A 26788-nucleotide genomic window follows, 5' to 3' on the forward strand; every position below is an offset into this window, starting at 1 on the left:
ACCAGAAAAGGACCCATTTATCCCGACTCTTTTCTGTTGGTTAGCCAATCCTCTAGCCAAGCTAATGAATTGCCCCTAACCCCATGTGATATTACCTTGTATATTAACCTTTTGTGCGGCACCTTATCAAATGTCTTCTGGAAGTCCAGACAGACTACATCTACAGGATCCCCATTATTTGCTTGTTACATCTTCGAAGAACTCTAGCAAATTAGTCAAACACGATTTACCCTTCATAAAACCATGAAGACTCTGATTGATTGTGTTTTGTCTTTCTAAATGTCCTGTTATTACTTCCTTAATAATGAATTCGAACCCATTTCTCTCACAGCAATCTTTGAGCCATACATTTACCTCTTTAATCTTATTGACCCTGTGCCAATTAGTTTGTGGCTCAGGTAGTAATCTGGAGATTATTACCTTTTTGGTTCGGCTTTATAATTTAGCCCCTAGCTGCTCATATTCCCTCAGCAGAATCTCTATTCTCATTCTATCTATATTGTTGGTACCTATGTGGACCACGACAACTGGATCTTTCCCCTCCCACTCCAGTTCTTCTGCAGCCCAGATGAGATATCCTGAACCCTGGCACCAGGTAGGCAACACAGCCTTCGGGACTCTCAATCCTGGCCACAGAGAACAGTGTCTATTCCCCTAACCGTACTATCTCCGATTATGACCACATTTCTCTTTGTGGTGTGGATCAAGGGGAACCGGGGAATGTATTGTACTTAGATTTCCAGAAGGCATTTGAGAACTTGCCACATCAAAGGTTATTGCAGAAAATAAAAGCTCATGGTGTTGGGGTGGGGGGGGGGGGGTGGGTGTGGTGGGTAACATTTTGGCATGGATAGAAGATTGGCTAGCTAAAGAAAGAGATAGTATGCATAAATGGGTCATTTTCTAATTGGCAAGATGTAACAAGTGGTGTGCCACCAGGGCCAGTGCTGGAGCCTCAACTTTTAACTATTTATATAAATGACTACAAAGGGATATAGATAGGTTAAGTGAGTGGACAAAGATCTGGCAAATGGATTATAATATGGGAAAGTGTGAAATTGTCCATTTTGTCAGGAAGAATAAAAAAGAAGCAGATTATCTAAATGGCGAGAGGTTGCAGAGCTCTGAGATGCAGAGGGATCTGGGTGTCCCAATTCATGAATCGCAAAAGGTTAGTATGCAGGTACAGCACATAATTAGGAAAGCTAATAGAATGTTATCATTTATTGTGAGGGAATTGAATACAAAAGTAGGGAGGTTATGCTTCAGCTATACAGGGCATTCTGCAGTACTGTGTACAGTATTGGTCTCCTTATTTAAGGAAGGATGTAAATGCATTGGAAGCAGTTCAGAGAAGGTTTACTAGACTAATACCTGGAATGGGCGGGTTGTTTTATGAGGAAAGATTAGACAGATTAGGCTTGTATCCACAGGAGTTTAGAAGAGTAAGAGGCGACTTGATTGAGACATATAAGATTCTGAAGAGTCTTGACAGGGTGGATGTGCAAAGGGTGTTTCCTCTTGTGGGAGAATCTAGAACTAGAGGTTGCCCATTTAAGACAGAGATGAGGCGAAATATTTTCTCTCAGAGGGTCGTGAGTCTTTGGAACTCTCTTCCTCAAAAGGCAGTGGAAGCAGAGTCTTTGAATATTTTTAAGGCAGAGGTAGATAGATTCTTGAGTGGCCTACTCCTGCTCCTCATTCGTATGTAGCTATGTATGTTCTATGCCCAATCAATGCCAGTGGTTTGTGCACCCTCATATTGGCATAAGAGCCTGCTTGGCTACCCATGTTGCCCACTGGCATTAGGCCCTTTGCATTTACAAAGGAGAAACCCTGCACCAAACTGTTGAGCAATGAGGGAGGTTTACTCTGGGTCTGCTTCGTTCAGGATGCTTCAATGGTCACTGTGTCCTAAGCAGCAGCTGCCACCAAAATGTATGTTTTAAAAACACTTTAGAAGATCCTTCTGCCTTGTACCTTATGATGATTGAAAATAGATTGACTTCATCCCAAACTTCTATACAGGTGGTTGTATATGTAAAGAAATTGCTGCAAAAATCTTTGTGGAGAAATTTGTGCTGGGCCAAACTGGAAAGCACACTTGATCCTAGTGGTCATTGTGCTGACTATCATGGGATTATATGTTGTGTCAAGGCAACATTACCTGGCTGCACCCCTTTGTGTTTTGGTTGGGTGCAAACAGGCTAAGGCTCAGCTGAGATGCTCCATCCATGGATGAATAGCCTGTAAATACTCAGACCTTGATATTAACCCCTCTCCCCACAACATCCCCCCCCCCCCCCACCCCAACTGCCCATGATGGGTGGGAGATATTCAGTACGAGTGGGGTTAAAATGTGAAACCTGTGTAACCGGACTGCAACATGGCGCACACATGTCCGCTGCCATTTTTACAACGGCAGAGTGACTCAGTGTGGAGTGGCAGGATGTTTAACATGTTTAAATTGACTTCCTACAGTGCAATTGGGGGCCCGATTTGAAATTACCTAGTGCTGCATGGGGTCCCCGGACGAGAAACTCTGCAGTGAAGTGGAGGTAGGAGATGCCGGCTCCCCAAAGTGACTGACACTTTTAGCACTCCTCGTGGGCCAGGAGGAGCAGGAGCACCCTGCCACAGCACTCAAGGAAACCTTCGGCTTTCCCGAGTACCAATCTCCAGCCTCTCCTCCCCCACTCACCCATGCCAAACACAGACCTCTCTCCCCTCAGCTCTCCTTCCACTGGCTCTCCCAATTGCAGACCTTGCCAGCTTCCGGGCGGGAAGCGAACCTCCAAGATGCAAATGAGGCAGGGCCTCGTATTCCTGGCCTTGTTGGGTTCTTCAGCCGATACTGACCTGGTGTTCATCCTCCCCGTAAATATCGGAGCCTCGTGGCCAGGGCACACACATAAGAAATGGCCACTCAGGTATGATACCAGAACCCAGGGAACCATACTCCAGAATAAATTAGTGACTTAACAGAGAATTGGAGAACAGTAGGGAAAAATAGACTGAATGAAACAGTTTCTCATCATAACAAAAAAATTCCTTACCAACTAAAACTGGTGCGATTGCGATTATGTTGCAGCGCAGTGTAAATGTCATTCGGCTAGTTAGGTCTGGACAGGGCGGTGGATCAAAAGGCACAAACAAATAGAGACCATAGAGGATCCATGGTATAAAAATCAGAGCAACAAAGACGGATGATATTGCTTTAAGGTGCGAAGCAGTGCAGCACTGGCAGCAGGGACAGCATTTCTTGTCTCCTCTTAATCCTGTAGTCACCTCCTTGTGTGAGGATTCAGCGGACACATTGCGCTCTGAGTCACTGCAAATCAGTTCAATGGTCTCGGTGTCAGGTGATGGGCCTAGTAAAGGCTGGTCTTCCGAAGCCTGACTGGTGAATTTGTGTGTCTTCTCCAGTGTTCCTAAAGTCTCTACTGCCACCTTGGCGATGAAATTCTTGGTGGGAAAGGTTCTTGCTTCACTGGGCGACGATGGTTCTGAGAAAGATACCTTCTCATCAGTTAAGAAAGAAGTTTCGCTGGTGATGACAAGAGACACATTGTTCGGTTGCTTATTCTTGCTTTCAGTGCATGGAAGCGTGTCAGTTCTTACCGGCTCTGTATTGATCATATTCAAACTCCCATCATTCTGCGTACACTGATGTTTCATGAGCTTCTGTTGGGCTTCTTTGTACTGCAGCCTTTTGGCTTTTGGAACCGGTTCAGTTAAATGCCCAATATTTTCATCAGACAGAGAATGAAGTTCTTCCACCGATGATTCTGGGCTATCTGAGATAGGTGCCAAGGTTATCTGGGTGTCTAGGTCCAAAAATGGAGAGAAGGACAGTCGACTTGGGTCAATGTCTTGTAGCTGGTTAATAATATCAGTGATGGATTCCTTCACGCTGTCAAATTCCTTCAATTCATGACTATTGGCTGGTTGTCTCTGTGTCGTCATGTTGGGAGCTAACCTCTGAAAAGATATGGAACTTATGAGTGACAACATCAAAGAAAAATATGCCAAACAGATTTCTGTTTGGTAGTTAACAAGTATTTGGCTACATTTTAGAGTCTGTTTACTGTTCACCATTTAGACCTATGGTGGAATTACAATTCAGTTGATCATCCAGAGTGCTGAAAGAACTAGCAGAACCTTAAGTTCAAGTTACATCAGTAACTGAGCATTACTTACTTACATAGTATTCACTGCACAGAAACAGGCCATTCGGCCCAACAGGTCCATGCCAGTGTTTATGTCCACATAAGCATCCGCCCACCTACTTAATCTAACCCTATAAACATATCCCTTTATTCTTTTCTCCCTGATGTTTATCTAGCTTTCCTTTAAATGCATCTATGCTATTTGCCTCAACTACTCCTTGTGGTAACAAGTTCCACATTCTCATCACTCTCTGGGTAAAGAAGTTTCTTCTGAATTCCCTATTAGATTTACCTTAAATTTATCTATCTTAAATTTATGGTCCCTAGTTTTTGTCTCCTTGCAAGTGGAATCATCTTCTCTACGTCTAACCTATCAAACCCAATCATAATCTTAGAGATCTCTATCATCTTTCAGTTTTTTCTGTTATCAAGAAAAGTTCACCCGCAACTTTCTCAACTGCAGTGAAAAATGCACTAAAAATTTCTCAAGTCTTTTTTCATAACTATTACTCCTCGTTCCATTGTTTTTATATCCTTCCTATAATGCACACAATACTCCAACTGTGATATAACTAAGGTCTTGTACAAATTCTATTCAATGCCTCCAGATACTAAACCACAGATTCTGTTTGACTTTTTCTGCTCTTATCCATTTGTACTGCCAAATTTAATGGCTTGTGCAACTGCACACCATGATGCCTCTGCTCTTCTCCATTGAAAATATATAATTTCAAATGTACTTCCTTCTCCATTCTTATTTCTACAATCTATTATTTCACATTGTTCTACATTGAACAGCATTTGCCACTTACCTGCCCATCCTACTAGCTTATCTAGCTTCTCCTGCAGTCTTTAACAGTTCTTATTCCAGTTTGCCGTACCTTCCAGTTTAATGCAGATCTGCAGGTTTCAATATTGTTGCATTATTTTCTAAGTCCCTATCATTTGTTTATATCATAAATGAGGGAACTCTAATACTTGCTCTTGAGACACATTACTCATCAAGACTTTCCAGTCCAGGAAACTTTCCTTTACCTCTGCTTTTTTCTTTCTGTTCTCCAATGATCCCTCTGTCCGTGTATTTCCCTGTCACACTTCCTTTACCATGAGTTTCTTATTTGTATTTTATCAAATGTTCTTGAAAATGTATATAAACAACATTCATTACATGTCTATTATCAATCCTCTGTTATTTCTTCAAACGATGCTACAGGATTGGTCAAGCACAGCCTGCCATCCCAACTGTATGTAGACACCCTGTACTTGAGATATGTGCCATTTATATAATTACTGTGCCTGCCAGGGACCTTAGGCAAATTAAATCTAGTTTTGTCATTGAAACAAGTTTATGGTCTCAAATTTCAGCTCCACCGCTGTAATTGTCATAGTGATTTGTCCCAGTTTTCAGAGTACCTATAAAAAAAACTTAACACTGAAATGAATATCAGTCATGATGTACCAGGTTGTTTCTTTTACCCAGAGGGAACAGTATCATTGAATAACAGTACTTTTGGGAAAAGATGGCAACATCCTGAGTCCATGTACATAGAAACCAGAAATAAATTTGACAGCAAGCAACATTTTGAGAGATCCTCTGAAATGCAAACTATTCCCCTATTCCGACTTCCTATATTTTAATTACTTTAAAATATTCTACTTCCATCGGGAATATTACTTACCTTCTAGCGTGTAGCTAGGAGCTGCAATAAAGAACAGAGCTACAGGTGTGCATTTCTGACACTGCTCCGCTCTGTATTCTTGTACCAGGCAAAAGAAACATATTTCTTAAAAACTTGCAATAAAACACCAGGCAAATGTCTGCAGAAAGATTCATGATCAAGTAGAATTGCATGTTTTGCATGCGTGCAGTTTCTTTTTATGGAGGGCCTGAAGCTCTCGGAATGAGAGAGTCCCTATATATTTCACAGTGGTCAGATTGCACTGCAAGTCTGAGATTGCCATAGTGTGAAATGCAGCCAGCATGTCCTGTGTTATTCCACAGACTGTTACTCGGAACTTTGCTCACCAGGAAAGAGGTTGTGCATATATTCAAAATCCCTCATTAAGACTTTATTTTTAATGCCAGGAGATTGTGGGTGCGAATATCTGCTTTCTCGTAACGTTAAAATGACTATTGTAAGTTTGTTCATTCCACATGAGCGCTCTTATACTCAACTCAATACTACATTGGAATCATAGAATAGTACAGCAGAGAAAGAGGCCATTCGGTCCATCGAGTGTGCGCTGGCTCTTTCAAAGAGCAATCCAGTTAATGTCACTCCCTTGCTGTTTCCCCATATCCCTACAATTTTTTTTCCTTCAAGTAGTTACTCAATTCCCTTTTGATGCTACAATTGGATTTGTATCCACCTCCCCATCAGGCAGCACATTCCAAATCTTAATCACTCAATTGCATCGCTTCAGCTTCTTTTGCCAATTACCTTAAATTGTGTCCTATGATTATTGATCCTTCAGCCATTGGGAATAGTTCCTCTTTATTTTCACTGTCTTAGCTGTTCATGATTTTAAACACCACTATCAAATCTCCTCTTTATCTTTTCTGCTGTAAGGAGAACAACGTCAATGTCTCCAGTTTATTGACGTAACTGTAATACCTAGAACCATTCAAAATCTCTTCTGTACCCTCTCCAAATCTTTCAAGTCCTTCCTAAACTGGGGTGCCCAGAATTGGACACTGTACTTCAGCTGGGGCCTAATTAGTGTTTTATACTTCTTTGGCCTCCTTGTCTCGAGAGACAATGGGTAAGCGCCTGGAGGTGGTCAGTGGTTTGTGAAGCAGCGCCTGGAGTGGATATAAAGGTCAATTCTAGACGGACAGACTCTTCCACAGGTGTTGCAGAAAAAATTCGTTGTCGGGGCTGTTACACAGTTGGCTCTCTCCTTGCACTTCTGTCTTTTTTCCTGCCAACTGCTAAGTCTCTTCGACAAGTTTACCTTATGGTATTTGCACTGCAATAAGGAAATGTTGGGGAAAACGTCATGTTCTGTATCCCTGACAGCTTGTGTCTCATCTAGTTACAGTTCACGTGAGCAAGACTCTGGTCTGGGAGGGAGGGATTCCTTGGGGCAGGATGAGCGGGGGGTGGTGTGGGTAAGGGAAGAGCAGGTACATTCCAAAAGCAGATATCCAAATACAGACTCACTCTTGCTGATGGGGTAGAAAGCCATATATCCAAATTTTCCAATGATACAAAGATAGGCAGCATTGTAAGCAGGTAGATGGGAGCATAGAATTAGAGATATTAATAGAATAATTTAATGGGCAAAATTGTGGCAAATGGATTTCAATGTAGGTAAATGAAAGGTCATCTACTTTGGACCAAAAAGGATGCTGAAAAGCTAGAAACAGTGGAGGTCCAAAGAAACTTTGTGGGGGTTTGTGGGGGGGTTTGGGTGGTGGAGGGGTGGTCCAGGTACACAGAGCATTAAAATGTTATGAAATGTTATGTACAGAAAATAATCAAAAAGGCTAATGGAATGCTGGCCTTTATAGCTAGATGACTAGATTACGAGGGGCTAGAAGTCATGCTTCAGCTATACAAAGCCCTGGCTAGGCCACATCTGGAGTACTGTGAACAGTTCTGGGCACCACACCTTACAAAGGATATATTGGCCATGGAGGGAGTATCGTGTAAGTTTACCAGAATGATACTAGGACTCCAAGGGATAAATTATGAGGAGACATTACACAAACTAAGCTTGAGTCCCTGGAATTTAGAATGTTAAAAGGGTGATTTGAATGAAGTTTAGAAGATATTAAGGGGAAACACATGGGGTTGGATTTTGTAGTCCCGCCGCTGGGAGTGGTGGTGGGCATGGAACATGGCGGCCATCCTGCAGGTGACCCACTTACCGTAATGATGGCGGCCACCCCCCCCCACCCCCGCAATCACATGGCGGGGCAGCATTGGTGACACTGTGAATGGCGTCACCTGATGCAGGAGTAGATGCTGGCGCCATCTTTAAAAGGCTGCCTGCCCCGCAAACAGTCTATCCAAATGCAGAGTTGCCCCCTTCCCCCTGGTGATTTATCTCTTGGAGTCCAGGTATCATTCAGCCCCAGGTCTCTTTGGAGCTCTACTGTCTCTAGCTTTTCAGCATTTAGAAAGTACCCGGTTCTATTCAATTGCAGAGTTGACCCCTCCCCCCACCATCATACACACAAAGCAGAGTTGAGCCCTTACCACCAATCCCCCCCCTCCCCATCCATACACACAATGCCGATTTGATCCCTCCCCACCCCGGTGGCACCAACATCTCATGGATGGGAAAGTGAAGGTGCGTGATTGCTGCCTGTCGAGCTCAAGATTGTTAAGATTGCGGCGAATTACGTTTAAATGGATGCAAAGAAGTACTTACCATATTTAAAGTAGGGTCCCGTTGCAGAGTCCCAGGAAGATCGGAACCGGCAATCCTGGCGTTGGGATCCATGGCAGCGTTCCCCGTCGCCACGAAACCCAATATCGGGTGGAGAACAGGATTCGGCCCATAGGGTAGATTGAGAAATCTATTTCCACTGGTTGGGAATTCTAGGACTGGCGGCATGGTCTAAAACTTAGAGCCAGATCTTTCAGGAGTAAATTTAGGAAACACTTCTACACACAAAAGGCTGGAATTAACATCATGTGTACGGGCTCTGTGATGCAGGCAACGGCATCAGCTGGCTCTGCAGAGGCGCTGGCGCCATTTTTAAAGGGCCGCCAGACCGAGCACTAAATTTTAATGTTTAAACCCATACCCCCTCCAGTACACCACAAATAAAACGTCGCCCCTTCCCTCCCAAAAAAGCACTTCAATTGCATAGTTGCCCTCTCCCCACAACCCCCCCCCACCCAAAGCACTTACATTGCTGATTTGACCTCTCCCCACTAAATTTTACAAAGTGCAGAGGTCACCCCTTCCCCCGCACCCCCCCCCCCACCCCTACATTATTAATGCAAATTTGACCCCATTCCCCCCCCACCACTAAATTAAAAATCCTAAGTTCCCCCGTTCCCCACCTCGGTAGCACCAGCTTTCCCTGGACGGGAAGGTGGAAGTGCGTCAGTGCCAGCCGCCGCACGGAAGATCCCAAGCAGCCGGTAAGATTGCAGTCAATTTTATTTAAATGTATTCATGTACTTTATTTAAATAGTTAAAGTTGGGTCCCATCGCCCAACAGCGGGGGGTGGGGGTTGGGGGGGTCGCCATGGAGTCTTGCCACCGCCGGGAAGATTGTGCCCGGCACTCCTGGCGTCAGTCTCCGGACAATCTTCCGGTCTCCACCACCCGCCACCACGGAGCCTGATGTTGGGAGTGCAACAAAATCTGGCCCAAAGGGTGGTAGAAGTTTGGTATCCTCTTCTGCAAATGGCAATTGATGCTAGATCCGTTGTTAATTTTAAAACTGAGATGGATAGCGTTTTGTTATCCGGAAGTATTTAGGGATATGGGGTAAAAACAGGTACATGGAGTTAAGTCGGGGATCAGTCATGATCTCATTGAATGGCGAAATAGGCTTGAGGGGCTGAATGGCCTCCTCCTGTTCCTATGTTCTAAGTTGATGTGTATTCAAAACCGCTGGACAATGATGTAAAAGTGGCAGTATAATGGTAACCATAAACTTTACATCAGGTCTTCACCAACCTTTCAAACATTAATGTACTTGGTGAGAAAAATGTATAGGTCTAATGACTGCAAACCCAAATGAAGTTATGTTTATTCTTAAGAGTGAGAAAATTCTGAAACCAAATGAAGTGCATCTCACTCCAATTGAGTGTTACTTAACGGCAGTAAAACAGTAGAGGAGGGGTAAAGCTGTGCTTTGATATTAAGTAAGTCAAAACACACATCCTGATACAGCCAACTCCAGATAAATGTTTCCACTGTCGCTGAATTTCTATTTTCCAAATTACTTCCCATGTATTCTCACAGTCTGGAATTCCTAATCCAAATAAACCACTTATGTGCAAAATCACCATCCAAGTTTGATTCAATTCTAGGTTCCATCTCTTCTATTAAAGGGGAAGGAAAGCCTGCTGGGGGTCTATGTGAAAAGGCTTTTATTTAAATATAGAAACATAGCATAGGAACAGGAGAAAGCCATTTAGCCCCTCGATCCTGTTCTGCCCTTCAGTGAGATCATGGCTGATCTGCGACCTAACTCCATATACCTGACTTTGCACCATATTCCTTAATACCTTTGGTTAACAAAAATCTAGCAATCTCAGTATTACAATTGTTATGAAAGTACCTCCATTTTAAAAAATATTTTTGTGAGGACTCGTGTTTTAAAATTGTGGAAATGGATTCCTTTGGAGGACTGAAGAGATTCCATAGATGCTGGAATTTTTTTTTTAAAAAAAGGTCACTGGAAGGACTTTGAGACTTTGTTTAAAAACACTTACTGGAAGTTCCATGTCTTCAGCTAGATAAACAGCAGGTGCCTTCTGACTGTGGGAGTAGTTTACGGAGAAGTGACACGTCAAGATTTATGGTGGTCAAGAGTTGGTTTCGGTTTAGATATTGTTTTGAGTCAGTTGGGTTTGCAGCCTGCTGAGAGAAGCACCCAGCTCATCCTTTCTCCACCTGAGAATCCAGTGTGCGATAGCTGAAACCCCTGATGCCGCATTTCTCCTGGAAAGCCTGCCAGACTAATCTTTGTCGTCGCCTGAAGAGAACTGCTCCAAAAAGATTCCAGTGCCAGCCGTCTACGCATATTTGGGATGCCAGAAAAGGAACAACCAATATCATTCCATATCTTATCCTCTTCCTTCAAGAGTTAACAGGTATTTGGCCAAAGTCTTTTTTGTAAAACAACCTCTACAGAGAAAATCTCTCTTTTTGTTTAACCTCTGTGTGTGTGTGTGTGAGTGTTGGACTAAGTTAGAAGGGAACTTTTAAATGTCAATCTGTGTGTTCATGCTTTGCATCTTTACTGAATACATCTTGTTTTATAATAAATTGATAATTTTGTTGTTTAAAGAAACCTGGTTGGTGGATTTTATTCTGAAATAAAAATAGAGTATATAATTGGCCATAACAGAAACTGGGTAAATATTTAAATATATCTAGTGACCTGTGGAGAAGTGGAACTAGAGAAAGACATTGCACTCCTCCTGCTTCGGTCATAACACAATTAACAATTGATCTAGCAGCAATTTCCATTTGCAGAAGAGCATTCCAAACTTCAATTACTCTTTCTGTGTAGCAGTATTTCCTAATTTCACTAATGAAAGGTCTGGCTCTAGTTTTTAAACTGTGCCCCCTGTGCCTAGACTACCCAACTAGTGGAAATAGTTTATCTCTATCTACCCAATCGTTTCCCCTTAATATCTTGAAAACATTGATCAACTCAAATCATCAAAATAAAATATATATTTAATTTTTTTTGCCATGTTGGAGGCTACCATTGTGTGTCTTCTCCTTTATGGTACGCACATAATCTTTTAAAGAGTGCCCAATAGCGGTCACAAGCAGGGACATTTTCTCCCCTTTCTTTTCCTTTTGATTGAGGTCAACTCTACTGCTACCTTGACTTAGATAAACTAAGTCAACACAGGACAGAGAGTCCTTCTTAGTCTGTGAGACTCAATGGGTACAATGGGAGTGTATTCACACAGTGAGCTATGAGGGAAGTACTGTGTCATTGAAATCATCTTTCTATTCAGAGTTAACCCGTTTGTTCATTATTTTTTATTCCTATTGACGAAATCTTACTTTTTTTTTTGGAGGTGAAGAAAAGGTGAATGGTCAGTTTGTGTCAGAAGTTGTGAGCCCAAAGAAGACCCGGCCAAAATGTTTGCAACTCTGTAATGGGTGTTTGGTTTCCTGAGTCAGATTTTGAGAGGTTGTGACATAGCTATACTACTGGGTGTCAAACAAGCAAAGAAACTTTTGTGAGCCTCCTAGACAGATGAGATTGTCCTCCTGCAGTTTCGTTCTTCCTGCAAACTAGGAAACAGCTGCTGCCCCAGGCCTGAATAACCTTACAAATCCTTTTCCCAACTCTCTATGGGATGCTACTTCTCCCTTGTTGGATGGCAGCCTACAAATTTTCCCAATATTTATCAATACTGAAAGCTCATAAGTCCAGTTTGCCACATCTAGCAGATTGAAACGCTAAACTTTACAACACATCACCTTTTATCAGAGGATCCTCAGAGTTCAGTTAGTTCAAATAATCTTTACTGAAGATTGGATGCTATAGCAAAAACCCACCCAGCCATTGCTGTGATCTCAACATCATTTGTGCTTTATATTCTTGAAACAATAATGAATTATTTCCCCCACTAAACTAAACTTTTTGTTCAAACATAATGTCACCAGCTTGGCATTAATAACTTGTTTACTTACATAAAGTCATCTTTACTTCTGTCCTTTGTCATGGTCCTGTAGTTTTTTTCAGAATATGCGGTTTGCCTTTAAGGCTTGCAAGGGATCAGTATTACTTTAAGAACCAGCAAGCCTCAGGAGTTATAGAAAGGTGCATTTTTGTTGCCTTAGAAACAGCCATTTGGAGACTGCGATTCAAAGGGTGCATTCTGATTACCATAGAGACAGCCACTGGGAGTGAGTCTCATGCGATACATTTGTTACAATTCAGTTTTGAACTGGCTTTTATTTCAAGACAGTCTGTTCTGACAGAACGCACAGACAGAAGACACAGCTGTGATGACAGCACTTGGAAAAAGAGCTCTCAATCATTTAAACTGAAGGAAGAGGATTTTAGTCTGTTTAATTATTATCTCTCCAAAATTCAAAAAAAAAAGTCAAGCCAACACAGATCTCTGGTAATGTAAATTGAAGAAAGGGAAGTTAGACTGTGACAATTTTTTATCCTTCAAAAACTCTAAAGTTAGCTTGATTCCATTGAAAGTGTTTGCGAGTCATTAATTGTTGAAATTCGCTGGAGAAGGTAAGCAACATTCTGTGAGGACTTCAAGCAACATTCTGTGAGGACTTCAAGCAACATTGGACTATAAATTTGCAAGGACTCTTTTTTTCTATTTTAAATGTTGTTTATATCTTCATAGTGTTGAAGAATTTAGTTCTTCTAATTAAAGCGCTAATTTGTTGATTTAAAGACATCTGGTTTGGTTAGTCTCATTCAGGGGTTAATAGATGGTACAATTTGGCTGGGTCTTTCTTTAATTTGGAAAGTTTTAAATGATATGCTAGGCGATCTGTAGAGCGACGAGATTGAATTATCAGTGCATCTCTCCCACCACAATCAGACTCGGATATTTTGATTGGGGGCTTTGACTGGGGTAGTCAGTCATAACACCTTTAACATTAGGTTCCAAAATCATAAAATTGCACTGGACAGAAGGAGACCATTTGGCCCATCTTGCCTGTACCAGTGCTTTGGAAGAATTATCCAATTAGTCCCACTGCCATCCTCTTTCCCCACTGCTTTTTTAGGATTTAAGATTCTGGCAGGAATTTTTTGTTGGGTGGAAGGTCCCGACTACTGGCCGGAAAGTCGGGGGTAAGCCCGCCTCCACTGGGCCTGGGGAGCCAGACCGGGATTTTCCGCTCCCCAGGCCCTTAATTGCTCTTGGGTGGGACTTACACCTCCTTAAGGCAGGAAGTCTCTCCTAATGGAGCTGCTGGCCAATCAGCGGGCTGGCTGCGCTTAGTCCCAGCAGCACCAACAGGAGCGATGGCCACTGCTGGGACTACAGTCAGCCATGGCAAGCAAGGTGAAGGACGGCCCAGAACACAGGTAAGCTTTTAGGGCTTCGCTAGGGAAAATTGATAGACTGTAAACTACCCGCAGCTGTGGGAGTAGGCCCTTAAGTGCCAGTTAATTGGCCACTTAAGGACCTTGATTGGCTTGGGGTGAGTGGGCTGTTTTTTGCTGCCGCTGCCCTGCGTAAAATTGCAGATGGGGGTGGGAGGGAGGCGGTAACAGCTCCCCGCCTCCCACTCAATTTTATGCCCCTGCCCCGCCACCAGCCCACTCGTTTGGGGGGCATAAATTTCCGGCCTCTGTTTCAAGAGGTTGACCTACACGTCAGACTCAGTACTGAAAGGAGTGCTGTTTTGTATAGAACTATATGTAATTCTTGCCCCTATTATAAACAGGTCATTAAAGCCGTAGACACTGTACAGCACCGGTACATCAAGATGATGTAGGGCTGAGAAAGTAGACTTACATAGAAACATAGAAACACAGGAGTAGGCCATTCCTTCCTTTGAGCCTGCTCCGCCATTCATTATGATCATGGCTGATCATCCAACTCAGTAACCTGTTCCTGCTTTCTCCCCATATCCTTTGATCCCTTTCGCCCCAAGAGCTATATCTAACACCTTCTTGAAAACATACAATGTTTTGGCCTCAACTACTTTCTGTGGTAGCGAATTCCACAGGCTCACCACTCTCTGGGTGAAGAAATTTCTCCCCATCTCAGTCCTTGAAGGTTTACCCCATATCCTTAGACTATGACCCCTGGTTCTGGACTCCCCCACCATCGGGAACATCCTTCCTGCATTTACCCTGTCAAGTCCTGTTAGAATTTTATAGGCTTCTATGAGATCCCCCCTCACTCTTCTGAACTTCAGCGAATATAATCCTAACCAACTCAATCTCTCCTCATATGTCAGTCCCGCCATCCCAGGAATCAGTCTGGTAAACCTTAACTGCACTCCCTCGATCGCAAGAACATCCTTCTTCAGATAAGGAGACCAAAGCTGCACACAATATTCCAGGTGTGGCCTCACCAAGGTCCTGTATAATTGCAGCAAGACATCCCTGCTCCTGTACTCGAATCCTCTCGCTATGAAGGCCAACATACCATTTGTCCTTTTTACCACCTGTTGGATCTGCATGCTTACCTTCAGCAACTAGTGTACGAGAACACCCAGGTCTCATTGCATATTCCCCTCTCTCAGATTATAGCTGTTCAGATAATAATCTGCCTTCCTGTTTTTGCTACCAAAGTGGATAACCTCACATTTATCCTGATTATACTGCATCCGCCATGCATTTGACCACTCACTCAACTTGTCCAAATCACCCTGAAGCCTCTCTGCATCCTCCTCACAACTCACCCTCCCACCCAGTTTTGTGAGGAAAGACAGGAGATTGGGACTATATACTGGAGTAGAGAAGAATAAGAGGACATTTAATGGAGATTTTTCACTTGGGAGTCAATGAGGAGGGACCATATATTTCTAATTCCATCATTAAGAGAGTGAGGAGAGAGGGTAGGAGAAATTCCTTTATTGGAGAAGGAATGCTTTGCTACAGGTAGTTGTTGAGGTGGAGACTATTACTTCTTCTGAGGGAACATTGGATAAATACTTGAAGCAAAGGCAGGTCGAGGACTATGGGACGAGATCAGTCTTCAGATTAATTTTGTTTCCATCTAGAAAAGAGGCACTCAAGAGACAACATGGGCCAAATGGATCCTTCTGTGTGTAAACAGTGGTTTTATGAGATCCAGGAGCAGCTGTGACTATTTGAGTTACAGATTCCAGAGCTTGGAACATACACTATGCAATATTAGTGTGCCAAAATCAATAACTTGCACCTTTACTGTTACTACTGGCACAAGTGACACAAGTCCCAGACAGGGACAGATCAAAGGATTTACCAGTACACACGGCACCCTGTGTTCATGCACATTCAACTCTGGGGAACCTGTGAATCCACAACTTGTTGGCAGACAACATTATTCTTCATAGGAAATGGAGCTCTGCATTTGGCTTGAAATTTTATATGCTGACAGCTGCTCTTCTGTGGCGTTGCTCACAATAAATCAGAGGCTGCACTGATTACAACAGAAGGGGTATTACTCCACGTAACGTACAATGTTCTCTCAGGTTAATGACAATCATATTAGTTAAGTTCTAATTTAATACATGATTCTCCAGTTTTGTGTCAGGGGCTCACATCCAGTAGGAACAGGATAGAGGTTGTCCAAACTCATGTCATCTTACAGCCAGCAGAGAGAAAAGACGTTTTAACAATCAGGGCTGGCTTCAAACCCAATTCTCAGCAGTCAAAGAAGTCAATGTGCAAATCCACTGCAGTGTCAGGCCCAGCTTTGACAGTGGTATTAATATAGGATTGTGGGCAGAGATAGACAACAACAACTTGCATTTATAAAGCACCTTTACCATAGTAAAATGTCCCAAGGCACTTCTCAGGAGCACAATCAGACAACAGTTGAGAGATTTCCCCAGTGTGCCTATGAATGGTTAAAATGGAAGAATCCCACATCCTTTTGGGGGTGCTTGTCAATCCCTGGCTAACAGCCCATCGTTTGCCAGCTTTCTCAATTGGGATTTAATGTGCAGCAAGCACTGCTGGAGTAGAATCGAAGGAGATTCGAGAAATTAAGTTGCAAATTGTGGTATGAAATCTATTTGGGTTTTATAATCTTTCACAGGGTAAATGATGATAATTAGAGAGAGAAGAGCGGATGTAAAGAGGTAAACAAGAAAGACACACGGAATGACTAATTCAATGAGAACCTTTACAAACTGAAAACTTCAGATAGTATTTGGATATCGAGCGTATTTGAGTCTGTGTTGAATGCTTGTGCCCAGAGGCATTAGTTGTCCGTGTAAAAGTGCTTAATTTATACTGTGGAGAGCTGAAGGACATTGAAAATCTCACTGTGAGGCAGGCTAAAAAGGAAAAGGAACTGCACACTGCTGGGCATAATAAGTTGGAGGAGCCTAAAAGGAAATCAACTTTCTCTGCAAAATGATATTAGATTGTTCCTTTTTTAAATAAAATCCAATCTTCATTAGTAGTTTACTCAAGCACAACTGTGATTGCCATTGAAATGTAACATCAATGGAAAAGTAAAATAAATGAGTGGAAAATCACCACCACCCCTCTGCCCACACATGTGGTAGAGACTGGATTCAGACTGGGTAGCTTTGAGGCATGAAAGGATATTTGTTCAAATATTATGGGTCTGATCTGTGGAGGCTGGCCTTGTGCCTGTACAGTTGTATGGTGCCAGTGTACTGCCCTTGCTGCTTCTCATGGAACCAGATATTGAAAATCCCCACACTCTGCACAAATAACTGGGGCAGTTTCACAACCTGAACCAGTACCTTTCGGGATAATATTAACTTTGGAAGATAGTGTAAAATGAGCATTGTCAAATCAGCCACTCATTATACACTCTGTCTGAATTTCCTTTCCATTGATCTCAATGGGATGTGTAGTGTAATGGACGAGCAATTTGACACCATCCATATGCCTACACTCAAGGTTAAAATGACTCCCTTTGCGTGTAACCACCATGAACTGACAGCCATTTAACACAAGCTCAAACAAGTGCTATGTACAACCATTGTAAATATAGGAGGGTTGGTACAAGATGGCTGTGCTGTCAGTGCACTCCTTTGCACCCTCATCTTCAACCCTGAGCAATTCTGCTCTTTCTTGGGCCTTCAGGGCAGTGAGATGTGATTGGAGCTGTGTCAGCCGTGGTTCAGTTGGTAACACTCTCATCTCTCTGTCAGAAAGTTGTGGGTTCATTGTCCCACTGCAGGACTTGAGCACAAATACAAGGTTGACACTCCAGTGCAGTACTAAGGGAGTGCTGCACTGTTAGAGGCACCGTCTTTTGCATGAAACATTAAACAGAGGCCCCATGTGCCTTCTCAGCTGGACATAAAAGATTCCATGGCACTATTTTGAAGAAGAGCAGGGGAGTTAACCCTGGTGACCTGGCTAATATTTATCCTTCAATCAACATCACAAAATCAGATTGTGTGGTCATTATCGCATTGCTGTTTGTGGGAACTTGCTGTATGCAAACTGGCTGCTGTGTTTCCTACATTACAACAGACTACACATTCAAAAGCACTTCATTGGCTGTAAAGAGCTCTGGGATGTCCAGGGTCATGTAAGGCACTATATAAATGCAAGTCTTTATTGTCTGCAATTCAGCACTATGCCCTCTCCTTCTCTTTCTTCCCTGCAAGAGAAAACAAGGTAACACCATTAAGAGGTTGGGGTGATTACAATGCACAAGCAGAACCACCCTGCAAGTGGCATTTGGCCAACCAATAATGGAGGAACCAAGCAGGAAGCGAGACTTGAAAGAAAGAACAAAAACAGCAATGAGATAAATGACCATAAAGTCTGGTTTGGTGGTGTTGATTGAGGAACAAATGTTGGGCAAGACACTGTGATCTTTTCTGTCTATTTAAGAGGGCAGATGGGTCTCCATTTAACAGCTCATCTGAAAAATGGCATCTCCAACAATGCAGCACACCCTCAACGCTGCGCTGAAGTGTCACCCTAGATTATGGGTTCAAGTCCTGGAATGGGGTCTAAATGCACAACCTTCGGGACTCAAAGGTGAGAGTACTACCACTTAGTCAAACTGACACCTGAGTAAGGCTGGGTTTAAGATGTAGGGAATACCCTGAGCTTGAATTGAAGACTGCATGCACTGCTGTTCAAGTCTTATCATTGGAGCTAGGAAAAGGGTGCAATAAACATAACCGAGTGAAAAATCTAATTGCAGGCAAGGTAGTCAGCTTTACTGATTTTATTTTGTTTTTAGCACTCCAGTCAAGTTAAAGAGCCATTTGAAAACCCATCACTGTGGCAGGAATCAGGAGTTTATAGTGCTTGGAATCACAGATACTGGAATACAGTATCTCACCAAAATGACCAATCTTTATACATGTGGCCAGACAAATGAATTAAATGTAGGAGCATCTCAGAGTTGAACCCGACTCTGTTTCCAGCAATAGTGATCAGAACAGGAAGCCTGGATGATTTCTTCTCCATAGCTCCTGACACTGAGGTTAAATCACAGAGCTCCAGATGCCGGACTAGTTATGTTCACTCGCTCAGCACAGGCCTGGAATTGAACCAGGCTGTTCTTAGTTGTCTGGCTCAGGAACACACTGGATTGGGAACTTTGGCTGATGTCCTCCCCAGTCCAAGGATACTGAGGTCAATTATAGTCATAGAGCCTTTTATGGCAGAGAAGGAGGCCATTCACCCATCTCCAAACTAAGGCATGAGTGGGTGTGTCTACGGGAGAGATGGATGAATGAAGTTGTAGTTGCATCAGAAGCCAGGATCAAGAGGTACAGGTGCATGACTATAAGCATTGACATCCTTGTGTGTACCATTAGGAATCTAAAATGCACAGAATGTCCCCACATAGGGTCAAGCAGGCATACCATATTGATGAAGGTCAGAAGAAAAGAGCCTGTTGTTAATGCACGAGCCTGTCAGTATGCTCTATCTCACCACAGAGGAAGGGACTTCCACATTCAGGAAACGCCAACAGTTTATGGGAATGCCCCCTGGGTGTATTACATAGAATTATGAATGGTTCTACTGCAGGAGCTACAGCAAGGGAGGGAAGGCCTTGTTTGGAGGTGCAAGCTGCTTAGAGGTTACCAAGAGACTGTGTGTGAAACTTGTGAAGCATCAGCAATGCATTCTATTCTGGGATTCACAGTTTGATTCTATGCATATAAAGGTTAGCTGAAAGACATGTTTCTTGTGCAGGAATGCTTCCTGCAATCACTGAGCTGGTTTATGCTGAGCTCTGCAGCCAGGTCAACAATTAACTTGCAAACAACATACACAGTCAGCTCCACATCAACATAGGCTTGATTCGAGCACATTCCCCAACCACACAGAAACTTCCAGCCACCAAACCACTTCCCATTCACTCCTACTGTGCAGCAGTCTCCATCCAAGCATAATATTGAATCACAATGTCTTGATGCAGACATTAAATGCTGCCCAATTATCCCGATGAGACTGCTCGACAAGTGAAACAGTTGACTGTCACATCCTGGCCAAATTTCACCAAGAGGGAACTACCAGCAGGTTTCAAAGTCAGCTCTGCAACAGCAGTATCTTTTTTGCAGAGTGTTTATATTATATAGTTAATAGAAGAATTAAATAGGCCATGGAACAAAAATATCCAAATCAGAGAGCTGTCAAAGATGGAGAAATATTAGGTGTGAGATTAATGATCAAAGAGAATGAGATCAAACACAAACTCACTGGAACACATGGGACGGTGTTTATTTTCTTCTACTGAGGTACTGGACCAGCAATGAGGAAGCATCTTTTCTAATGAATGACAACTTGACAGGGTTGGCAACTTAGATCTTCGTGGTCAACAGAAATTATGAGCCAAGAGTAACATTAGTTGATAAAATGAGTTCTGCCTTTGTCAGAATTGGAGACTATGTAAAGTGTATTCCCGACATAAAATTGGCCAGTTCACCGATCCCACAGCCTCATCAGGGAAGCTCGTTCAAAGGAAGCACAGGCCAACAAGGCTGCCACAGCACCGGAGTGCCCATTCTCTGATCTGTACCCTCTTCAGTTGAAGGCTCCCTGCAGGAAACTGGGATCGGTGAATTTACCTAAATAAACAATGCATCTTCTGAAACTATTTGTTCTTAAAGTAATTCAAGAGATGTTCCATGGTCACATGTGCTGACCTGTGTGGTGCTGAGCCATTTGAGAAGAGGCCAGATCCACGTCCAATTCCCGTTTTGCACTGAGCCAGCTGATCTCAATTAGGACAACAATATGGTTTCTACAATTGGAGAGCGGAAAAATTCAGTTGGGTTTCCTGCTTCTGATTAGTACCCATTGACACCTGCCGTGATTGTTGGTTCAGGATTGAGGGTGAGGTCTGGCTGTGAGAGCTGAATAGTCTCAAATAAGGAGAAACATAGAAAATTTATAGCACAGTAATAGGCCATCGTGTCTGTGCTGGCCGAAAAAGAGCCATCCAGCCAAATCCCACTTTCCAGCTCTTGGTCGGTAGCCCTGCGGGTTATAGCACTTTGAGTACATATCCAAGTATTTTTTAAATGCATTGAGGGTTCCTGCCTCTACCGCTCTTTCAGGCAGTGAATTCCAGATCTCCACCACCGTCTGGGTGAATGAATTTTTTGACTCTCCTCTAATCCTTCCACTAATTGCTTTAAACCTATGCCCCCTGGTTATTGACCTGTCTGCTAAAGGAAATAGGTCCTTCCTATCCAGGCCCCTCATAACTTTATACACCTCAATTAAATCGCACCTCAGCCTCCTATCTTCCAAAGAAAACAACCCCAGTCTACCCACTCTTTCCTCAGGAGCCGGTTGAGTGTGGCTGCATCACAGGAGGGACTGCACTGCCGAGGGAATCGGCTGTCTTGCTGCAGAGCAGAAAAAGATTGACAGAAAATGAGGGGAATTTGATTTTAAATGAATTGTCTAAGAATTCCACATTCCTGGATTTGGAATAACAAAACACTACATATTTCAAAATTATTTTGAACTTTCCAAGATGTTACCATTCTAACTGGGGCACAGTGCGATGCTAAAGTCTAAAAGTATTCACTCTGATGCCAGTAATCCATAAATAGGACTGCAATCCCCAGCTAGTTCACTTGGATGGGGGGGCGGTGGGTGGTTGGGAGACCCTTGGTGTGTGTGTGTCTGTGTGCTAAAGCTGTGTGTCTGTAATGCAGCTGTAACAGTGATAAATCAGAACTAAGTTGAGTAGATCTGTTAAAAAGTGACTGCTGTTCTTAAGCAGGGCTTCTGTTAAGGAAAATGGATAGTGATAAATGCAATAATGTTTCCATGCAGTTTGTAAATCTTTGTGTTCGTGTAACGAGGAATATCTGAGATTGTACAAATCAGCTTATCACTGGGTATCTGTGAAACCCCCAACCCCAGGTGCAGTCAGCCTGTCAGTCCAATTGCTTTCACCTTTTTAGAATGCTGAGCTCGCATTACACTACACAGCTGTTTCTTAAATTAATCCATCGGTGGTCACAGTTACTCCTTCTAGTGACTCATTCTAGTTCTCTAGTGAAAGAAATTAAGCATTTTTTTTTAGAAAGAATTAAAAACAAGTGATTACAGTCTGGCTGACCTCCTGGAGGCTGCCATCTTTGTAGGATTTCTGAGACTGGGACGTCAGAGATGCGATGCTTTGTTACCTCAGTGCCCAGCTGCCTCTACTCCCCTCCTCCACATGGCGCTCATTGTTTTCAGGGAGCTATCACATGGCTGTTTTAAATCTTTTTTTGTAACATAGAATCCATTTCCTAAATGAGCCCCTGGGGGAGGATAAGTTCATTGTTTAGTGTAATCTAGCAGTGTTCTTTAAGGGACTGTTGCCATTGCTGAAAGCTGTCTCTCAAGCCACTCGAGTTAAAATGAACTCATTAATCTCATTGAAACCTGCCACAATGCTAAAAAAACTGAATTACGCAGAGCCCCCCAAAAAATTGAACATTCAATAGCATTGACGAGAAAGTAACTGATACACTCACTGTCGCCCCTTCATAAACTAGAGCTCATTCAAACCTCTGCTGCCCGAGTGCTAACTCATACCACCTCCCGTTCACCTATCACCCCAGCGCTCACAAATATACATTGGTCCCTGAACGCTGTGATTTTTAAAAATTCGCGACTGCATGTTCAAATCCCTCTATGGCCGCACCCCTCCCGATCTCTCACCGCCTCTAGGCCTACAACCCTCTGAGATCTCTGCATTCCTCCAATTCTGGCCTCTTGTGCATGTCCGACGTCATGGGCTGGATTTTATGTGGCCGTCGCCGTACTGGGCAGCGGCCGTAAAAGGTGGCGGACCTGCCGCGATCTTAAATGCAGCGGCTCATTAACATGCCCATGGCGGCTACCTCCCCCCCCAAACCCCCACCCCCCGATGACTTGGAAGGACGGGCGAGCCGTCCCTGGCAATGTTGTCCAACGCGACTGCGCGGGCGCTGGCGCCGGCGCCATTTTCAAAGGGCTTAGAGCCCCAAATGACTGTTCCAAACCTTAAAGGCTAATTGCATTTAAAACTCTTAAAAATAAATTTACAAATCTGTCCATCCCCTCTCCCACCCACCCCCGTAGCCTTACATTTTATCCATTGCCCACTCACTCCCCAAAATACTGAGCTCGACTACGTGACACCCCACTCCACCCCTTGCAAAGTTCAGAATCTCTAACCCTCAACCCCTTCCCACAATCCCCCCATCCAATCCAAAGAGTTTGACCCTGCTCCTTCCATGCCGCTCTGAGGAAATTGCCTCCTGCCCCCTCCTCACAGGAGTCCATCCCCGTTTCCCCGAATGGGGATCCGAAGGCGGGTCGATGCCGGCTGCCAGGATGAGGATTGCAACCTGCTGTCTGAATCGCAGCAGCCTGCACGTTAATGACTGGTAAGTGCCCACCTGCATATTGTAATGTGGGTCCCATTGCTGAGCTGTGGGGGGTGGGGGTGGAGGCCGACACGAGGCCTCGCCACTGCCATCGTGGTCGGTGGCAGGCCTCTTCCGGAGCAATCTTCATGCCCTCCCACTGCCACCGTTGCTGACGTGAGGGCTCTATAAAATTCAGCCCCTTATACCCAACCATTCACCATGCCTGTAGCTGTCTAGACCCGAGCTCTGGAATACCCTCCCTCTACCCCCTGTCTTTCCACCTCTCACTCCTCCTTTAAGACTCTCCTTAAAACCTATCTCTTTGACCAAGCTTTTAATTATCTGTCCTAATGTCTCAAAGAACAAAGAACAGTACAGCACAGGAACAGGCCATTCGGCCCTCCAAGCCTGCGCCAATCTTGATGCCTGCCTAAACTAAAACCTTCTGCACTTCCGGGGCCCATATCCCTCTATTCCCTTCCTATTCATATATTTGTCAAGATGTCTCTTAAACGTCGCTATCGTATCTGCTTCCACCACCTCCCCTGGCAGCAAGTTCCAGGCAGTCACCACCCTCTGTGTAAAAAACTTGCTTTGCACATCCCCTCTAAACTTTGCCCCTCGCACCTTAAACCTATGTCCCCTAGTAACTGACTCTTCCACCCTGGGAAAAGGCTTCTGACTATCCACTCTGTCCATGCCGCTCATAACTTTGTAAACCTCTATCATGTCGCCCCTCCACCTCCGTCGTTCCAGTGAAAACAATCTGAGTTCTTCCAACCTCTCCTCATAGCTAATGCCCTCCAGACCAGGCAACATCCTGCCTTCTTTGCTTCAGTGTCAATTTGTGTCTAATTATGCTCCTTGCAAGGAAGCACCTTGCGACTTACTATCTTAAAGGTGCTATCTAAATGCAAGTTGTTATAGATGCACATTGGAAGGTCTGGAATGAAAAGAGGTCATTCCGCCCCTTGTTCTATCCGGAGATTATGTCTGATTGTTTATTGTGAGATTTCCCCACACACTCCACTGCCACTTGTTGATCTCCTACTTTAAGGATCACTACAGCTGATCATCACTAAGGGTGCATTGACATCATATTGTTGCTGCAACACTATAGTAGTTTCACTTTGTGCCAACATGATAGCTGTAAGGGCTAATTTTATAAGTACAGGCTGGCATCCAGGACCTTTTCCACTAGTGGCCCAGATTGGTAAATCACGGCCAATGTGTTTGCAATTTCTTGATACGCGTAGAATTGGTGAGGCTTGAAAATAGCGTGAATGAATCTGGAGTTGGATCCCACCTGTAGGAAGGAATGCCACCACTGCGGAGCCAGGATGAGCCTTAACATCAGATTTACACAACACAACTTTAACTTTGATATTAACCCAAAACCACTTTAAACAAAGGCTAAACTTGTGGTATAAAATAAATCAAGCAGAGCTTTAATATTTCTATATCCCTCTTCTTAACAGCTGTTGATCCAGCTCTTTTTTTAAAGGTGCCACTTGACCACGAATCAATTCCCTTCTCTGAGTATCTGTTCCAGGCCTTTACTATCCCCTGGGAAAGTATTTTCTAACCTTGTTTGAAGCTTGTACTTGAGTTGTTTAGCCCCGTCGCCAAGAATTCTTATTGTGTAGATCACAAAAATGCAATTGAAAAAAAATGTATAGGTGATAGCTAACAATCTGTAACAACTGAGAAATAAAAATCAACAACAAGTTGGGCTATCTGAATGTCAGCCGTGGTTCAGTAAGTAACACTCTTGCCTCTGAATTACAAGGCTATGGGTTCAAGTCCCACCCTAAAGACTTGAGATCAAAAATCAAGGCTGACACTCCACTGTAGTATTGAGGGGGTACTGACCTGTCAGAGGTACTGTCTTTCTGGTGAGATGTCAAACAGAGGCCCTATCTCCTCTCTCAGACATTATGTTCAATAACAGCAGGGGGGTTATCCCCAGTGTCCTGGCCAATATTTATTCCTCAGTCAATATCACAAAAACAGATTATCTGGTCATTATCACATTGCTGTTTGTGGGAGGTTGCTGTTTGCAAATTGGCTGCCATATTGCAATAGTGACTACACTTCAAAGGTACCTCATTGGCTGTAAATTGTTTTGGGACATCCGGAGGTTGTGAAAGATGCTATATAAATGCAAGTCTTTCTTTTATCCCCTTGATGTTACCTTTGGCTCATGTTTAAGGAGTTTTCCAGTTCAATGTCATGGTATTAATGATCATGTTTGTATTGACAAAGCTCTCTATCACATTAAAATATTGCGAAATACTCCACACTGAATTACTTTGAGGTGCGGTGACTGTTGTTATATAGGCAAGAAAATTTTAACACCAGCAACATCCCCCTAATAGCATTGAACTAAATTAGCAGTTAATCTGTTTGTTTTGCTTGTGTTGGCTGAGGGAGAAATGCCAGCCAAGGACACCAGGACAACTCCATGCTCTACGCGAAGATCCACTGTTACAGGCAGACAAAGCCTCAGTTTAAAGTTTCATCTGAAGGATGGTGCTCTGATAATGCAGCACTCTCTCAGCACTGCATGGGAATGATAGCCTAGATTATGTGCTCAGACACTCGTGTGTGACTCAAATCCACAACCGTCTGACCCAGGGATAGGATTGCTACTGAATGAACCAAACAGGCATACTTCATAGTATCTGTACAAGACCTCCTCACTAAACGCTGCCAAATATCCAACACATCTCCATGCAAAGCACGTTTGTGTTATGTGCATGAATGTTAAAATCCTTATTACATATTACATCGCTCTGCACAGTTCTGTGCACTGAAGCTTAATTTTGGCTGAAATATGTGTTCAATAGTTTTGCACTTTACTATGACTTTGTGTACAGCTCTGAAAAAGTACACAGGTCTGTTTAACAAGTGATTGAACAACTCTGACTAAACAGTTTTAACTAGTATGAAGAGAAGTGAGACCTACTTACTGGCTGGAAAGCGACTGCCACAAGTTTTCAGCTCCTTGAATGTGAGGTTAACAGTAACACACAGTACTTGATGGGAGCAAGAAAATGTGATCAGTGTCTCGGGCATGACGGAGTTTACAGTTACAACCCAACCCCCTCACAGGCTCAGGTCCAATCACATCGCCACTGAGCTCACCAATCAGCAGCCAGGTTTTTTTTGCATTTTCTCTTGCACAAAGACATTAAGCAGTCCATTGAAAGGAACCAATCCCTTTGCACAGAGCTCAGGCTCCTTTACAAATCCAAAAGTGAGGACAGTACATGATTGTTCAGCCTGATGACAAATTTCAGATGATGTACAATTAGACTGTGGTCCCCTTAAGTACACCACTGTGTTTCTACACTCTGCTACACACGTATCACAATGAAATACTTAACCCTTTGCAGGATTCATTCCAGCAAACAAATACTTAAGCAAGTTTGCAGTTTGTT

General features: G+C 43.4%; 1 protein-coding gene across 2 annotated transcripts in view; it reads right to left on the reverse strand.

Annotated features, from left to right (window-relative positions):
* LOC137351356 (uncharacterized) overlaps positions 1-26415 on the reverse strand; it is a 66304-nt gene extending 39889 nt beyond the window's left edge. Inside the window, exons 1-2 of one of the 2 annotated variants that reach the window (XM_068015802.1) lie at positions 26318-26415; positions 3057-3981 (exon numbers count right to left, since the gene is read on the reverse strand). In XM_068015802.1, coding sequence (XP_067871903.1) covers positions 3057-3966 — 910 coding nt within the window. In that variant the 5' untranslated portion in view covers positions 3967-3981; positions 26318-26415. Of the gene's footprint in view, positions 1-3056; positions 3982-26313 lie in introns of both variants that reach the window. The other variant, XM_068015803.1, reaches the window with a different exon arrangement.
* Between the last annotated feature and the right edge of the window lie 373 nt (positions 26416-26788).

Source organism: Heterodontus francisci, chromosome 36, assembly GCF_036365525.1.
Source record: "Heterodontus francisci isolate sHetFra1 chromosome 36, sHetFra1.hap1, whole genome shotgun sequence".
Taxonomy (NCBI): Eukaryota; Metazoa; Chordata; class Chondrichthyes; order Heterodontiformes; family Heterodontidae; genus Heterodontus; species Heterodontus francisci.